General features: G+C 50.3%; 1 protein-coding gene across 1 annotated transcript in view; it reads left to right on the top strand.

The window, feature by feature from the left end:
- CNTFR (ciliary neurotrophic factor receptor) overlaps positions 1-12054 on the top strand; it is a 200828-nt gene that overhangs the window by 115483 nt on the left and 73291 nt on the right. Inside the window, 1 exon segment of the mRNA XM_053932577.1 lies at positions 1657-1732. Within this exon segment, the coding sequence (XP_053788552.1) occupies positions 1657-1732 (76 nt within the window).

The following is a 12054-nucleotide window of genomic DNA, read 5'->3' as shown; positions in this document are numbered from 1 at the left end:
TCAGGTTCCAGCTGTCACCCACTCCCTGAGGTGCCATTTGTGATGGCAGTGGATCACAGGTAGGGTGGCAGTCAGGGAGCCATGCTGCAGGTGCAGAGGGGACACATAGAAAAAAGGCAGTGGAGAGCAGGCAGGAGAGAAGCAGGGGGGAAGAAGAAGAGTGAGTGATAAGGAGGTTGTAATTAACACTTAGTGCTCCTGCCCACAGCTTTCAGAGGAAGGTCACCTTCATTATCTCTGTTTTACAGATGGGGAAACTGAGGGAGGGGGGCAGCTAGAGTGATTTGCTCAAGGTCACACATGAGGGCTGCCAGCAAGGTCTGGGGCTTGCATGTCTGTGCTCTGCAGTACCAGCACACTGGATATGGCTCTTGCCGCCAGCCCTTGGAGCCCAAACCCAGCACTGAAAGATCAGTAGTAAAGGACATGGATCCCTTCTCTGCCCATCTCCAGGCTCATCCTCTTCAGACACACTATGTCCCCCAGCATCCCTGCCCCTAAGAGACATTTGAGAATCAGGCTGGTCCAGCTGCACCCCAAAATCTGCTCATGAAATCCCACCCAGCTGCTCTTGCTTTCCCCTCTAGCCCTGCAAAAGCTTGCTGTGAACCCGAGGCCATCTGGGCTCCTGTAACAGTCATGTTGGGTAATGGAATATGTTTTGCTGGATTTTTTTCTCTCACCAATGGAGCTCCCCCTTTATTTAGGTTTAAATGGATGCCATCTGGCTAATGAGCCCATACTCATGTTCTAGATTAAAAGGCAATCCTGTGCACGTTACAGATATGGCACTGGAGATTAGAGAGGCTTAAATGGTTTTGAAGGTGCAATTTGCTTTTCATGCATGGTGCAATTTACTTCCTGGTGGGTGGGCCAGCATCCCCATTGCTGTTCCCAGCAGCTCCCTTCTGGCTTTAGTGACCCCTACCAGCCCCTGCAAGAAAATGAGAGCTTGGTCATCTCCAGCCTGGCATCCATGCAGGGCATCCTTGTAGTAATTGCTGCCATTTGTCCACTCCTAGAGGGACTTTTTGGTGCAGGCAGGATGTCTTCATCACCTGCTTTCTTATCTGTCACCCTCTCCACACCTCCCTGCACCACACCATCGCCCAGGACAAGGCACAGCTCACCAGGACAGAATAGCTTCTGCCCTTCTTCCAGCCCAGAGAAGTGAGGGACAACTGTGGCCCATCAAGATATTGATGGCAGGTGGCGGAGGCTGAGATCTCTGCTGAGATCAACATCTTGCACATCCTGCAGCACCAACTGCTGCTGTGAACTTCCTGGGTGTGCTCCCATCTCCTCAAAACCCCTCTACAACCCATTTGCAGTTAGTGTTGGCTCCTGGGATGATGCTGCATCTGCCAAGGAGAGCCCCACCAGGGGCTGGCTTTCCTAAGGAAAATGCTGAAAACAAGATGGGGAAGATAGAGCATTTGTGCAAGGCATATCATTACCTACAGGCACCTCCCATGGGAAGTGCCACAGGCTATCAAGTGATGAAGCGTGCGCCAGCAAAATGCCTCCTTTTGCAGTGAATTTCCCCTTGGCTGTGATGGAGCTCGTTTTACAGTCATCTCCTTGCTGTCCCATCACTGGGGGCTCTCAGCCTTGGGGGCAAACCCTGACTGCTCCTGCCTGTGTTTGCTTCCACAGATGGCTAACCCTGTCCCATCAGCCTGCTGCGTGGTGCTCGCCGCGGTCGTGGTGGTGTACGCCCAGAGGCACCAGGGTGAGTCCTTCACAGCTCCCAGGCCCTGGGGGTCCTGAAAAATGGGAATGCTGCTTCTTCAGCCTCTCTCTCCTGCAGGAATCTGGGTGCACCCTCCAGGTGTGCCTGATATTATTTCTGTGCATGTTATCACTTCTCTCCATAATAAGTGTCCCTTCCAGCCCATCAGTGTGGGGTTTGGGCATCCTGCATCTCCCTCTGCTGATGCCTCTTGCCCTGCCCACAGCTCTCTGTGTCCCTTCGGAACTCTTTGCCCACTCTTTTATGGATGCTGCCCCATGCAGCCTGCCCATGAAGGGATGAAGAGTGGGGAGAAAGCATCAGCCTGATAGCTCCGAACTCTGATCACCCCTGACAGCTCCATGACGCCCGGCCCCATGACAATGATGGATGATGCTTCATCCTGCTCTCACCTCCTTGGAGTGTCTTAATCCCCACTGACACCACGCATCTGTGCCCACCACTAGCTCACATGTCTCCAGGTTGGCAGAGGATTCAGGGCTTATTTTAGTGGTGGCTTTAGAGGAATTATACTTTAGAGTCACTGGTGGCACTGGGAGCCAGAGGAGCCCCACATTATTCTGCGTCTAGGCAGGAGCAGGAAGATTATGAGGGATGGTTGGGTCCTGGTGTGGAGTCCAGCTCTGAAAAACTAGGAAAAAATGGGGAACCTCCAGAATTCCCTGCTTTTCCTGGCAGCCTGTCTGTAGTAGCTTTTAGAAGATCTTCAAGGGGAAGAATCTTCTGGAATCTTCTCCAGTAAAGACATCTATGCATCCCTGGGCTCTGTGAAATTGAGGAATCCACCCAGAGTATCCTCTGAGCTGCCCTAAATCCAGTTGTGTGGGTTTACATTGCCACAAGCTTCCAGGCTGGACACAAAGCAGCCAGGGTTTGGCAGCACATTTGCTTTGCATGGGGACAGCCACTCTCTGGACACGGAAGGATCTTGCTGGCTGGTGTTGCAGGAAGGTCCCCAGCTCCTTCCCAGGGTGCCTGCTCAAAGCATTTGGGTGCTGAGCTATATGCTGCTTGTGGTAGTGTGATGCTTCCTGCAGAGAAGCAAAGCTGCTAACTCCTGCTGTGCTTGCAGGATCACTACCTGGGAAACTTTAAAGGACCTGGCCACAGGACTGCCAGAGCATCCTTTGGACACTTTGAATAGTAACCCAGGCCTGTTCCACTGGGAGATGCACAAAACACAGAAGTGCCAGGTACTTCAGGGCTACACACACTTGAATTGTGTTGTCTAGAGAACAAATGCTGCTTCTCACTAGGTGAGCAGGTCCACACATTATTGCCACTGACAGCTGGTGCAGAGCTGCAGTGACCATCACCTTCTGGTCTGCAATAGAGCAGGATTCAGGGGTTTGGCAGCATAGCCTTCCATGTCCTTGTGTCCCTCCTGTTTCCCTTGCCTGCTTGTGTCTGGGAGGGAGGTTTCTGGGGCACAAGCTGAAAACTGAAGCTGCTGAGGCCTGTGTGGCCTGAATGGGGTATGAGAATGAGGCAGGGCTCTTCCCATGTGTAGCAGCTTCACTGGGGGACAAAAAAGGATACAGGGTCAGAAAATTACTTATGAGATAGTAGGACGCCTTCAGCACTGCCTCAATCTGTTCCCCAGGGGCACTGCATGTCCTTTCTGGGCACCTCTCTGAAACACTGAGGTATGCTCTGGGCAGGAGCTTTGGAGCAGCAGATCTCCCACTCACCCCATCATACCCAGGTTGGAGAGGCTGCACACAGGCTGGTCAACACCAGAGATCCAAAGTTTGTGCCCTGTGCCCACCACCCAGAGCTCACCCCCTGCTCTGCTGCAGACTTTCCTCACCAGCCAACCCCAGAGCTCATCCCCCACCAGCTGGGCACTCCGGCTGGAACTGCACAGGAGGAATGGGGTGGGAGGATGAATTAATCCCACTGGTGGCAGGGACCCGGTGGAGTGGTGGGAAGATGCTGGCATAGAGTCCATTTATCATGCACTTGAGGCACGTTAGACTTTAATAGCTCATGAAGCACTCTAAGAGATGCATTAGCACTGAATACTTGAGTGAGGAGGATGTGACAAGCTGTTAAGTGAACATGAGCACGGCGGAGGGAGCCTGGCCACCCTCTCCTGGATCTCAGTGCACCGCGGTAATTACTGGAGCATCCTGCAAAGTGCCACATGAATTAATAAAAGCAGCATCAGGCTTGGTGCAGGTGAGGCTGTTCATGTTTTAATCCCTCTGCTGCTCACCTTTAATCCTTCTCCTTGGAGCTGGCAGAGCATCTGTCTGGGATGCAGAAGCCTGGGATGATCTCCAGTGCTGGGAGAAGGAAGTGGAGGGGCTCAGAGGTCAGCGGATTTGGGGTTTCTGTGACCTTTGGGGTGACAGAGCTCCCTTGCTTTGCATCCCTGGCAGGCTGTTCAGGTTTCGCATGCATCACACACCTGGGGACTGAACTTCCCGGGGACTGGGCACTGGGTGGTGGGGTTGAGACCAGAGACATCCAGCAGGGTAGCCCTAGGGGGATGCTCGGAGGCTGGCACTAATGTTCTGTCTCTAGCAGTGGGTTTGGGGTGTCCTGCTGTAGGGAAAGGCAGAGGGGCAATGGAAGAGGGTGTCCCGGATTGTCATCCCCAGTGCATGACTAAACAGCTTTAGATGGGGCTGCCAGATTGGGCCAACCTGCCTGCAGAGATGGGCATTGCCCTGGACAGCCACAGGGCTGTCCCCATCTGGACAGATCCAGCTGGCATGAAGGGATGGACAGGAGATGCAGGAAGAATGGGAGAGCACACAGTAGGCAGAACAAGCTGAAGACCTGGGAGAGAAGGGGAGAGTCTTGTGCCCTCCATAAAGAATCACAGAATGGTTTAGGTTGGAAGGGACCTTAAAAATCATCAAGCTCCAATCCCACAGCCATGGACAGCAACTAGACCTTCACTAGACCAGTTTGCATAAAGCCCCATCCAATCTGGATGTGAACACTTCCAGGGATGAGACATCCACAGCTTCTATGGGCAACCTTCACCAGTGCCTCACCATCTTCACAATGAAGGATTTATTCCTGATATCTAATCTAAACCTACTCTCTTTCAGATTAAAGCCATTATCCCTTGTCCTGTCACTGCATGTCCTTGTGACAAGTCCCTCCTCAGATGTCTTGTAGCCCTTTTATGTACTGGACAGTGCTATGAGGTCATCCCAGAGCCTTCTCTTCTGCAGGCTGAAGTATACCAAATATTTCAGCCTTTCCTCATAGAAGAGGTATTCTAAATCTCTAATCAACTTCCCATTATTTTGGATAGCCCAATTTTCCTTCCTGTGTTTTGTTCTCCAGGCAGTGGTTGCTGCCAATTTATTTCAGAATGGAGGAAGGTGATGGGGGAAGGCGGAGCAGAGCATTGATGTGATTGCTGTCTGCTGTGACACTCACACCTTTAGCTGTCCAAGGCCTCTACTGTGTGAGAGCAGAGCTGGTGGGAGTCCCTGCAGTGCAGTGACTGCCTCCCTCGCAGGGTCTGGGTTCCTTCAAAGGTCTGGGAGAGGTCACAGCATGAGCTTTGGGGTTTAACCCAAGCTCTTATGTGGGAAGTGTGTACATGGTGGAGATGCCTAACCACATGTCAGGCTACATGCATGGATGGTACATGCATGGATGATTTCAGCTTTTTGTATTGAATGCTGTGACTGCTTGTTGCTGGACTTACCTGTACTTATTAAACGCAGTGCTTAAGGCAGTCCTGAAAAGAGGGAGCTCTGCTGTGACCACAGTATCTTCCCCATCCATCAACTCTGCCAGAATTATGTCCACATCTGTCCCAGATTGAGATTTCTTTGCTTTTAAAAGAGGAGTAATTCTGCTTTATTGATCCTCATCTTGCTGAATTAACTCATGTTTAAACAATAATTATATTTTCACCCAGGAGAGGAGACAAAGATATAAAAGGCTCTGGAAATGAATGCACTTCAGATGCCACATGCTGGGGTTAATTTATTGATGGGTGAAGAAATTCCCATCTCCTCTCTTCCTCACTAGCAACAAGCAATTAGCCCCCATCATTCCTCAGCCAAGGAAAAGAGAGATTTTGTTTCATTACTCTCCCATTTTTTCTTGCTCTCTTAAGCCCTGACTAATCTTTTGCAGTCGGTTCTGCTGCAAAACCTCCCAGGGGCTCCAGTTTGCACATACCTTGTTAGAAATGCTGCTGCAATGACAAAGCCTGGACCAGTAAATAGCCTTCAAAATGCACAGCAAAGCCAGGTAAATTGTCTTTTCAACCAGAGAGCAGCTGTAGATAGGAAAACCTCCTTCCCATTCTAGAATTGCCCAGCCTCATCTGTGTTGCATTTTTTGGCTGAGAGGAGTGTGACCAGCTCTTTCTGGACTCTGCTTCCTCCACATAAGACAGCCCATGGCAGGGAATGCCATCTGCCTGGCATGCTTAAACTAGACACTTTGATTTTGGACGTGTCCTCTGGATTTGCTGTATAGGGGATGGTTTGTACATTCACAATGGACTGTGTGTTTTGTTTGTAGACATCTGTGTAGGTTTTGGGTGTTGTGCAAATGCAGTTGAATTGAGGTGACTGGATTCAAGAGGTGTGATGGGGTGGCCTTGTGCATCCAACCTAAGATGGCTCTGCAGGAGTGCTATCTACAAATATACATTTATTTGTATATTAACTGCTCGTATTATTAACTCGTATATTAACTGCTCTGGACTCTGTGTCTGATGGACTCCTCTCCTCTCCTCTCCTCTCCTCTCCTCTCCTCTCCTCTCCTCTCCTCTCCTCTCCTCTCCTCTCCTCTCCTCTCCTCTCCTCTCCTCTCCTCTCCTCTCCTCTCCTCTCCTCTCCTCTCCTCTCCTCTCCTCTCCTCTCCTCTCCTCTCCTCTCCTCTCCTCTCCTCTCCTCTCCTCTCCTCTCCTCTCCTCTCCTCTCCTCTCCTCTCCTCTCCTCTCCTCTCCTCTCCTCTCCTCTCCTCTCCTCTCCTCTCCTCTCCTCTCCTCTCCTCTCCTCTCCTCTCCTCTCCTCTCCTCTCCTCTCCTCTCCTCTCCTCTCCTCTCCTCTCCTCTCCTCTCCTCTCCTCTCCTCTCCTCTCCTCTCCTCTCCTCTCCTCTCCTCTCCTCTCCTCTCCTCTCCTCCCCTCCCCTCCCCCCCTCCCCTCCCCTCCCCTCCCCTCCCCTCCCCTCCCCTCCCCTCTCCCCTCTCCTCTCCTCTCCTCTTCCCTCCCCTCCCCTCCCCTCCCCTCCCCTCTCCTCTCCTCTCCTCTCCCCTCCCCTCCCCTCCCCTCCCCTCCCCTCCCCTCCCCTCCCCTCCCCTCCCCTCCCCTCCCTTCCCCTCCCCTCCCCTCTCCTCTCCTCTCCTCTCCTCCCCTCCCCTCCCCTCCCCTCCCCTCCCCTCCCCTCTCCTCTCCTCTCCTCTCCTCTCCTCTCCCCTCCCCTCCCCTCCCCTCCCCTCCCCACAGCACTATCACAGTGTCCTTCAGTCATGCATTAAGCGACATGACAAACATCTGTCATGTGTTGTTTGTTTTTGCACCCATTCCCCAGGGTATGTGCAACAGAGTGATCTGGAATTTTTGTAATTGCTAGGGCACAGGCAGTTGCTGGGGAAGGCAAAGTCAAAGGGACTGACTGTGTGTGCAGAATGGCTGACTGGGAGGCTGGAAGTGGTGCCTTCTTCCAGGCTCAGGTTGGGGACAGTTCAGGAAGAAGCTCTATCTTGTTACATAGTGCCTTCCCACCTCCCATGACACCTCCTTCTGCCTCTGGCCAAATTTTGCTCTCAGCACTGGCACTTTATCTCCAAGTGGCTCCTGACAAGGCCTTATCAGTGTTGTCCTCCCCAGGATACCCGTCCTGGGCATTCTGCGAATCTGACCTACATTCCTCCACTAGAGATGAATGGAGTTGTGTTTGGCTGCATAAAACACATGCTCATGCCGAGGGAAGGCTCGTATATTAACTGCTCTGGACTCTGTGTCTGATGGACTCATCCTTTCCATTATATACATCAGCCCTTGTGTCACTGGCAAACTTTGCCAGCAACAGTTTTATGTTGTCTTCAAGATAATTGATAAGATGAGTGATTAGCAATTGGCCAAGAACATATCCCTGCAGGACCACACTGGGAACACCCTTCTGCAATGGTGATTCCCCATTAACAATTAATTCCCCATTAGCAATTACATTTTTTAATCCTTCCTGTTATAACTCTGGATGCTTTCATTATCCAGCTGACTGAAAATACCAGCCTCGCTCCAAACTGCAGCCCCATTCAGCAGAGCCTGCTTAAATCATTCTTGAAGGCTGCCGTTCAAGGGCAGGCATCAGCTTTTTGCCTCCTCTTGCTCATTGCTGCTCACAGCTAAGCTAGCTCAGGCTCATGGCCATCCACTGGGAACCTGCATTGTCCTAGTGGGACTACTGCATCTGCTGGGGGACAATCAGCTGGCCCATCCCATGCTGGCCAAAGTATAACCTGGCTGTAATTCTAGTTGCCCTCTGATGCCTTTCCAAGGAAGGTCCATCATCTCCACCCTTGAGCATTAATTACTGTGATGGTTTTCCCACTGCCTCCCTATCTTCCCTGCCAACCCACAGCTGCAGGGAAGCAGAAAAGACAGCAACTCCATCTGCAGGGACACCCCTGCTGCAACCTATTAGACTCTGCTGCACACTGTTAGGGTGTTTTAGAGCCCATCAAGTTCTGGAGTCCTCTTTGTTGCTCTGATCTTCCCTGGTGAAGATGAGCCTATCTAAGAAGAACCCCAGACCCAAACAGGCACAAGCATCTGTATCCTCCCCTTTCCATTTCTACCCCTCTCTCTGTTCATGAGCACCTGACTTTATTTTTCTTTTTTTCCAACACAAGATGTATCTCCTGAAAGGTTCTCTGCCTGCAAAATAAAAGAAAACAGCAAAAATAGCCCAAGGTCCTGGAACAACTTTTTCTATTACTGGACATCCCCCTGAGCTCAAGTAGATTTCCTGCCCAGACACAGAGTGAATTATGGCCAAGCTCTAGGCAGCTGACCTTGTGGTCAGCCAGAGCACAGCCTTACTAATAAATGTGGTCAGCCCCTACTGCAAACAGCCTATTTTTAGTTCCTGTGCTTTCTTGCCCACTGCCTCATCACTCCACAGGTTCCAGAGTTGAGCATCCCACAGGGGTCCAGCCATCAATGCAGGATAGCCCTGTCGGGAGCACATCCCAGGCTTGCTCCTCACTCCTTGGAGCTGGGAAATCAAGAGGGTTAATTTCCACGCATTGTCTGTTAATTTTGTGCTGCAGAAAGTCGCTGTTACACGGCACAGTGTGGCCTGTCCTGCTGGGACACACTGTGGGAGAACGGCTTGTGCCTGTCAGACAGGGATTGGAGAGCTCACAGCTCTTACCTGTGTGTGAAAAATAGCCACAGGTCAGCAATAAGATTGATGTCCCGTTGTGCTAAGTGCTGTCAGATGCACGAGGTGAGATGTTCTTGAAGTACAAGTGGGGGAGAGAAGGGAAGGACAGGAAGAAAAATAGACGGACTGGCAGTTAGGTGAGAGGAAACACAGCTTGATGGTTCAGGGCTTTGAAATCTTGCTTTTTGCAAGTTACCAAAGTCTGTGGACATTGCAAAGAAGCTGCCTCCTTTCCATGTACAATTCTGTCTGGAGTCACTGGAACTGAAATTGCCACTTTCTGGAAATGGAAGTAGTTATTTGAAATGGAGCTGATGAAGTTCTGGAGTAAAGTGGAGATCTATCCCATGTGAGCCATCCAAGAGCTTGGAAGGAAACCTAGCTGGCAATATCTGTGATGCTAGCAAAAAGGGGAACCCTTCCCAAAAATAGGTCCTGTGTATTGAAGCAGATCACAAATCTGTAAAAGAATCAGAGACAGAAAAGAAAAAAGAAAACACAGCGTTAGAGTGTGGATCTATTAGGCTTTGTACAAGCCTGTGATCCCACAAAACCTATGAAAATAGTTCATGTCTGTGATGAGAGGAAGAAACTACCAGGAGGATCACAGTCTGCCAGGACTCATTAGTTCTGCCAGTGTTAAGGAAAAATATGTCTCAGTAGTCTCTTAGGCTTCATTACACATCAACAGGCAATGGAGGAGGAGGAATGGGATTTGTAGTCCACCCAGACATCTAGAGAAGCTTCAAGTAGAGGATTACTGCTAACACAGGGCAATGCTGCCACAACCCCTGGGGCAGGGGCAGGACCTGCCAGGCTGTGGCTGTGCAGAGGGGGCAGAACTAAATTTGTGGATCATCTACATAAGCCAGAGAGTCCTTGCCAATAAATCCTCGTTGAAACCCAGAACTGAGCAAGGCCTGCTTGCTGGGGAGAGGCTGTGAGGAAAGGTTTGGATTTCCTTCTTGGCATGGCGTTGTCCTGCTGTATGGAGCAGGAGCATGGCTTCTTCTGCTGACACGTAGTGGTAAATAGACACATTGCCACAGCAACTGGGAGTCCCCAAAGGCTGACAGAAGCCAAAATCTCATTTACACAGATTTTCAGACCTTAGGAAGCTGAGGTTTAGCCCAGTACAGAGGGCATGTTCTTTACATGAGCAATGACTGCTGAAGAGGAGCTGTATCCTGTCCTAGCACTGATCTCCTTTTGGTGGGGGAGGAAGCAATCCTCATCCTTTCCTTACATTCTCTAAGGTTTCCAGAAATGGAAGATTGCATAAAACTGTGACAGGTGGAGAGGAAACCTTTAGTGCTTCAGGGATTTGGCTTCAATTTGCTTCCAAAAGCTTGGAAAGGTCTCACCTTGGAAGTCACATGTGGCCATCCCAGTGAAGCAGATATCTCATATTTCCAAAGCAGCCTGCTCTCACCAGTCCACGTGTCCAACAGAACTTGGACTGAATGTAACGCTCATTATTTATCCCATTTGAAGAGTTTCCAGTGTCTGAAGTCCTGGATGCTCTGAGACTGCAAAGCCAATTTCCCATCAGGCTCAAAGAGCAAAATGTGGCAGCCCTGGGGGCAGCTCTGGGCACCACTTGTAGGAGCCCACAACCTCAACAGTGGGTGCTACCAGTCATCCCCACAACATGTCACAGTAGCTGTGTGTGGCAGAACCGAGGACCAAAAAGTCAGGAAAGGCTGAGACATTCAGGTCCTGCACATCCATCTGTAGTGTTGGACATGGAATCACTTGCTGCTATCTTCAGCCCACCTGTGACACATCTGGGAACAAGCAAAGCCCTGGATAATGGGAACACAGGCACAGCAAGACATTTAGTACAAACATCTTCATCTCTGCTTCCTCAGGATTTTCTGGAATGGGAACAGAGCAAAGATACCATGAAACATATTCAGGAGTGCAGATGCTGGGACACAACATCCACAATCCTCTGTTATCAATGTCCTTGGTGAGGTTAATTTCTCTGAACAGGCACTGTGCTTCTGTGGAAAGGGAAATACCAGATTCCTAATCAGGCCAGGAGATGTTGGAGTATAAAAAGTATACAGAACAACTTGCAAGATATATAGTCTGTGCTGTGGATGAAAAGAGTGCCTTTCAGGATAAGTCGTCTTGGGCAGCACTAAATGGGATGGATCCATGCAGAGAAACCAATGTAATTGTGGGATATTAAAAGGAGAAAGAGAAGAAGGATTGAGGAGGGGCTGTGGCAGGCTCATTATAGAGGAGAAAAGCAATGTGTGTCACCTTGTAATGACTGCTCCAGGAAGGCCCATCATGTGGAGAAGTGAAGTGAAACCATAAGGCAGTTGACAGTGATGGAGGCAGGAGGGGTTACAGCAGTATTAATCCTGTATGAACCATTGATCTCTTGGTGTACAATCTGCTGAAAAAAACTGCTATACAGGCTCAGCTGTTAATAGGTGCTAACTGAAGCCAAGCAGTCTGGAGCTTCATTGCACTGCCTTCCCTTGATTAGAGCAATACAGGGGCTAGTGTTGGGGAAAGGGATTTGTTGGTGTGATTCACAGCACGGGGATAAAAGAGCCTTTGTCTCTACTTAAGAGAGAAGAGGAATGGGATAGAATATTCTCCATACACAGCTGCATGTACCTGTGTGCAGGGAGAGTCCCTGGCAGGACACATCCACTTCTCAGTGCAAAATTCCCTATGGATGGGGCAAAACCTCACCTCAGGATGCACATAGTTGACAGAAAGGTAGTGCCTTTCATCCCAGGTTCCACACACTTGACCTTCCTATCTTTTTTGGTTTGCAAAGCCTGCAGCATTTCCCCCAGAGCAGACCTATGTTAGCAGATTTAAGTTATTTGCCTGTAGCCAGGCTCTTCTTAGTTATCCATTCTGGAGCCTTGCAAAACAGTCTACAGAGCTGATG

The sequence above is a fragment of the Vidua chalybeata genome, chromosome Z (assembly GCF_026979565.1).
Source record: "Vidua chalybeata isolate OUT-0048 chromosome Z, bVidCha1 merged haplotype, whole genome shotgun sequence".
In the NCBI taxonomy this organism is placed as follows: domain Eukaryota; kingdom Metazoa; phylum Chordata; class Aves; order Passeriformes; family Viduidae; genus Vidua; species Vidua chalybeata.
This window is presented reverse-complemented; position numbering and strand designations above follow the sequence as displayed.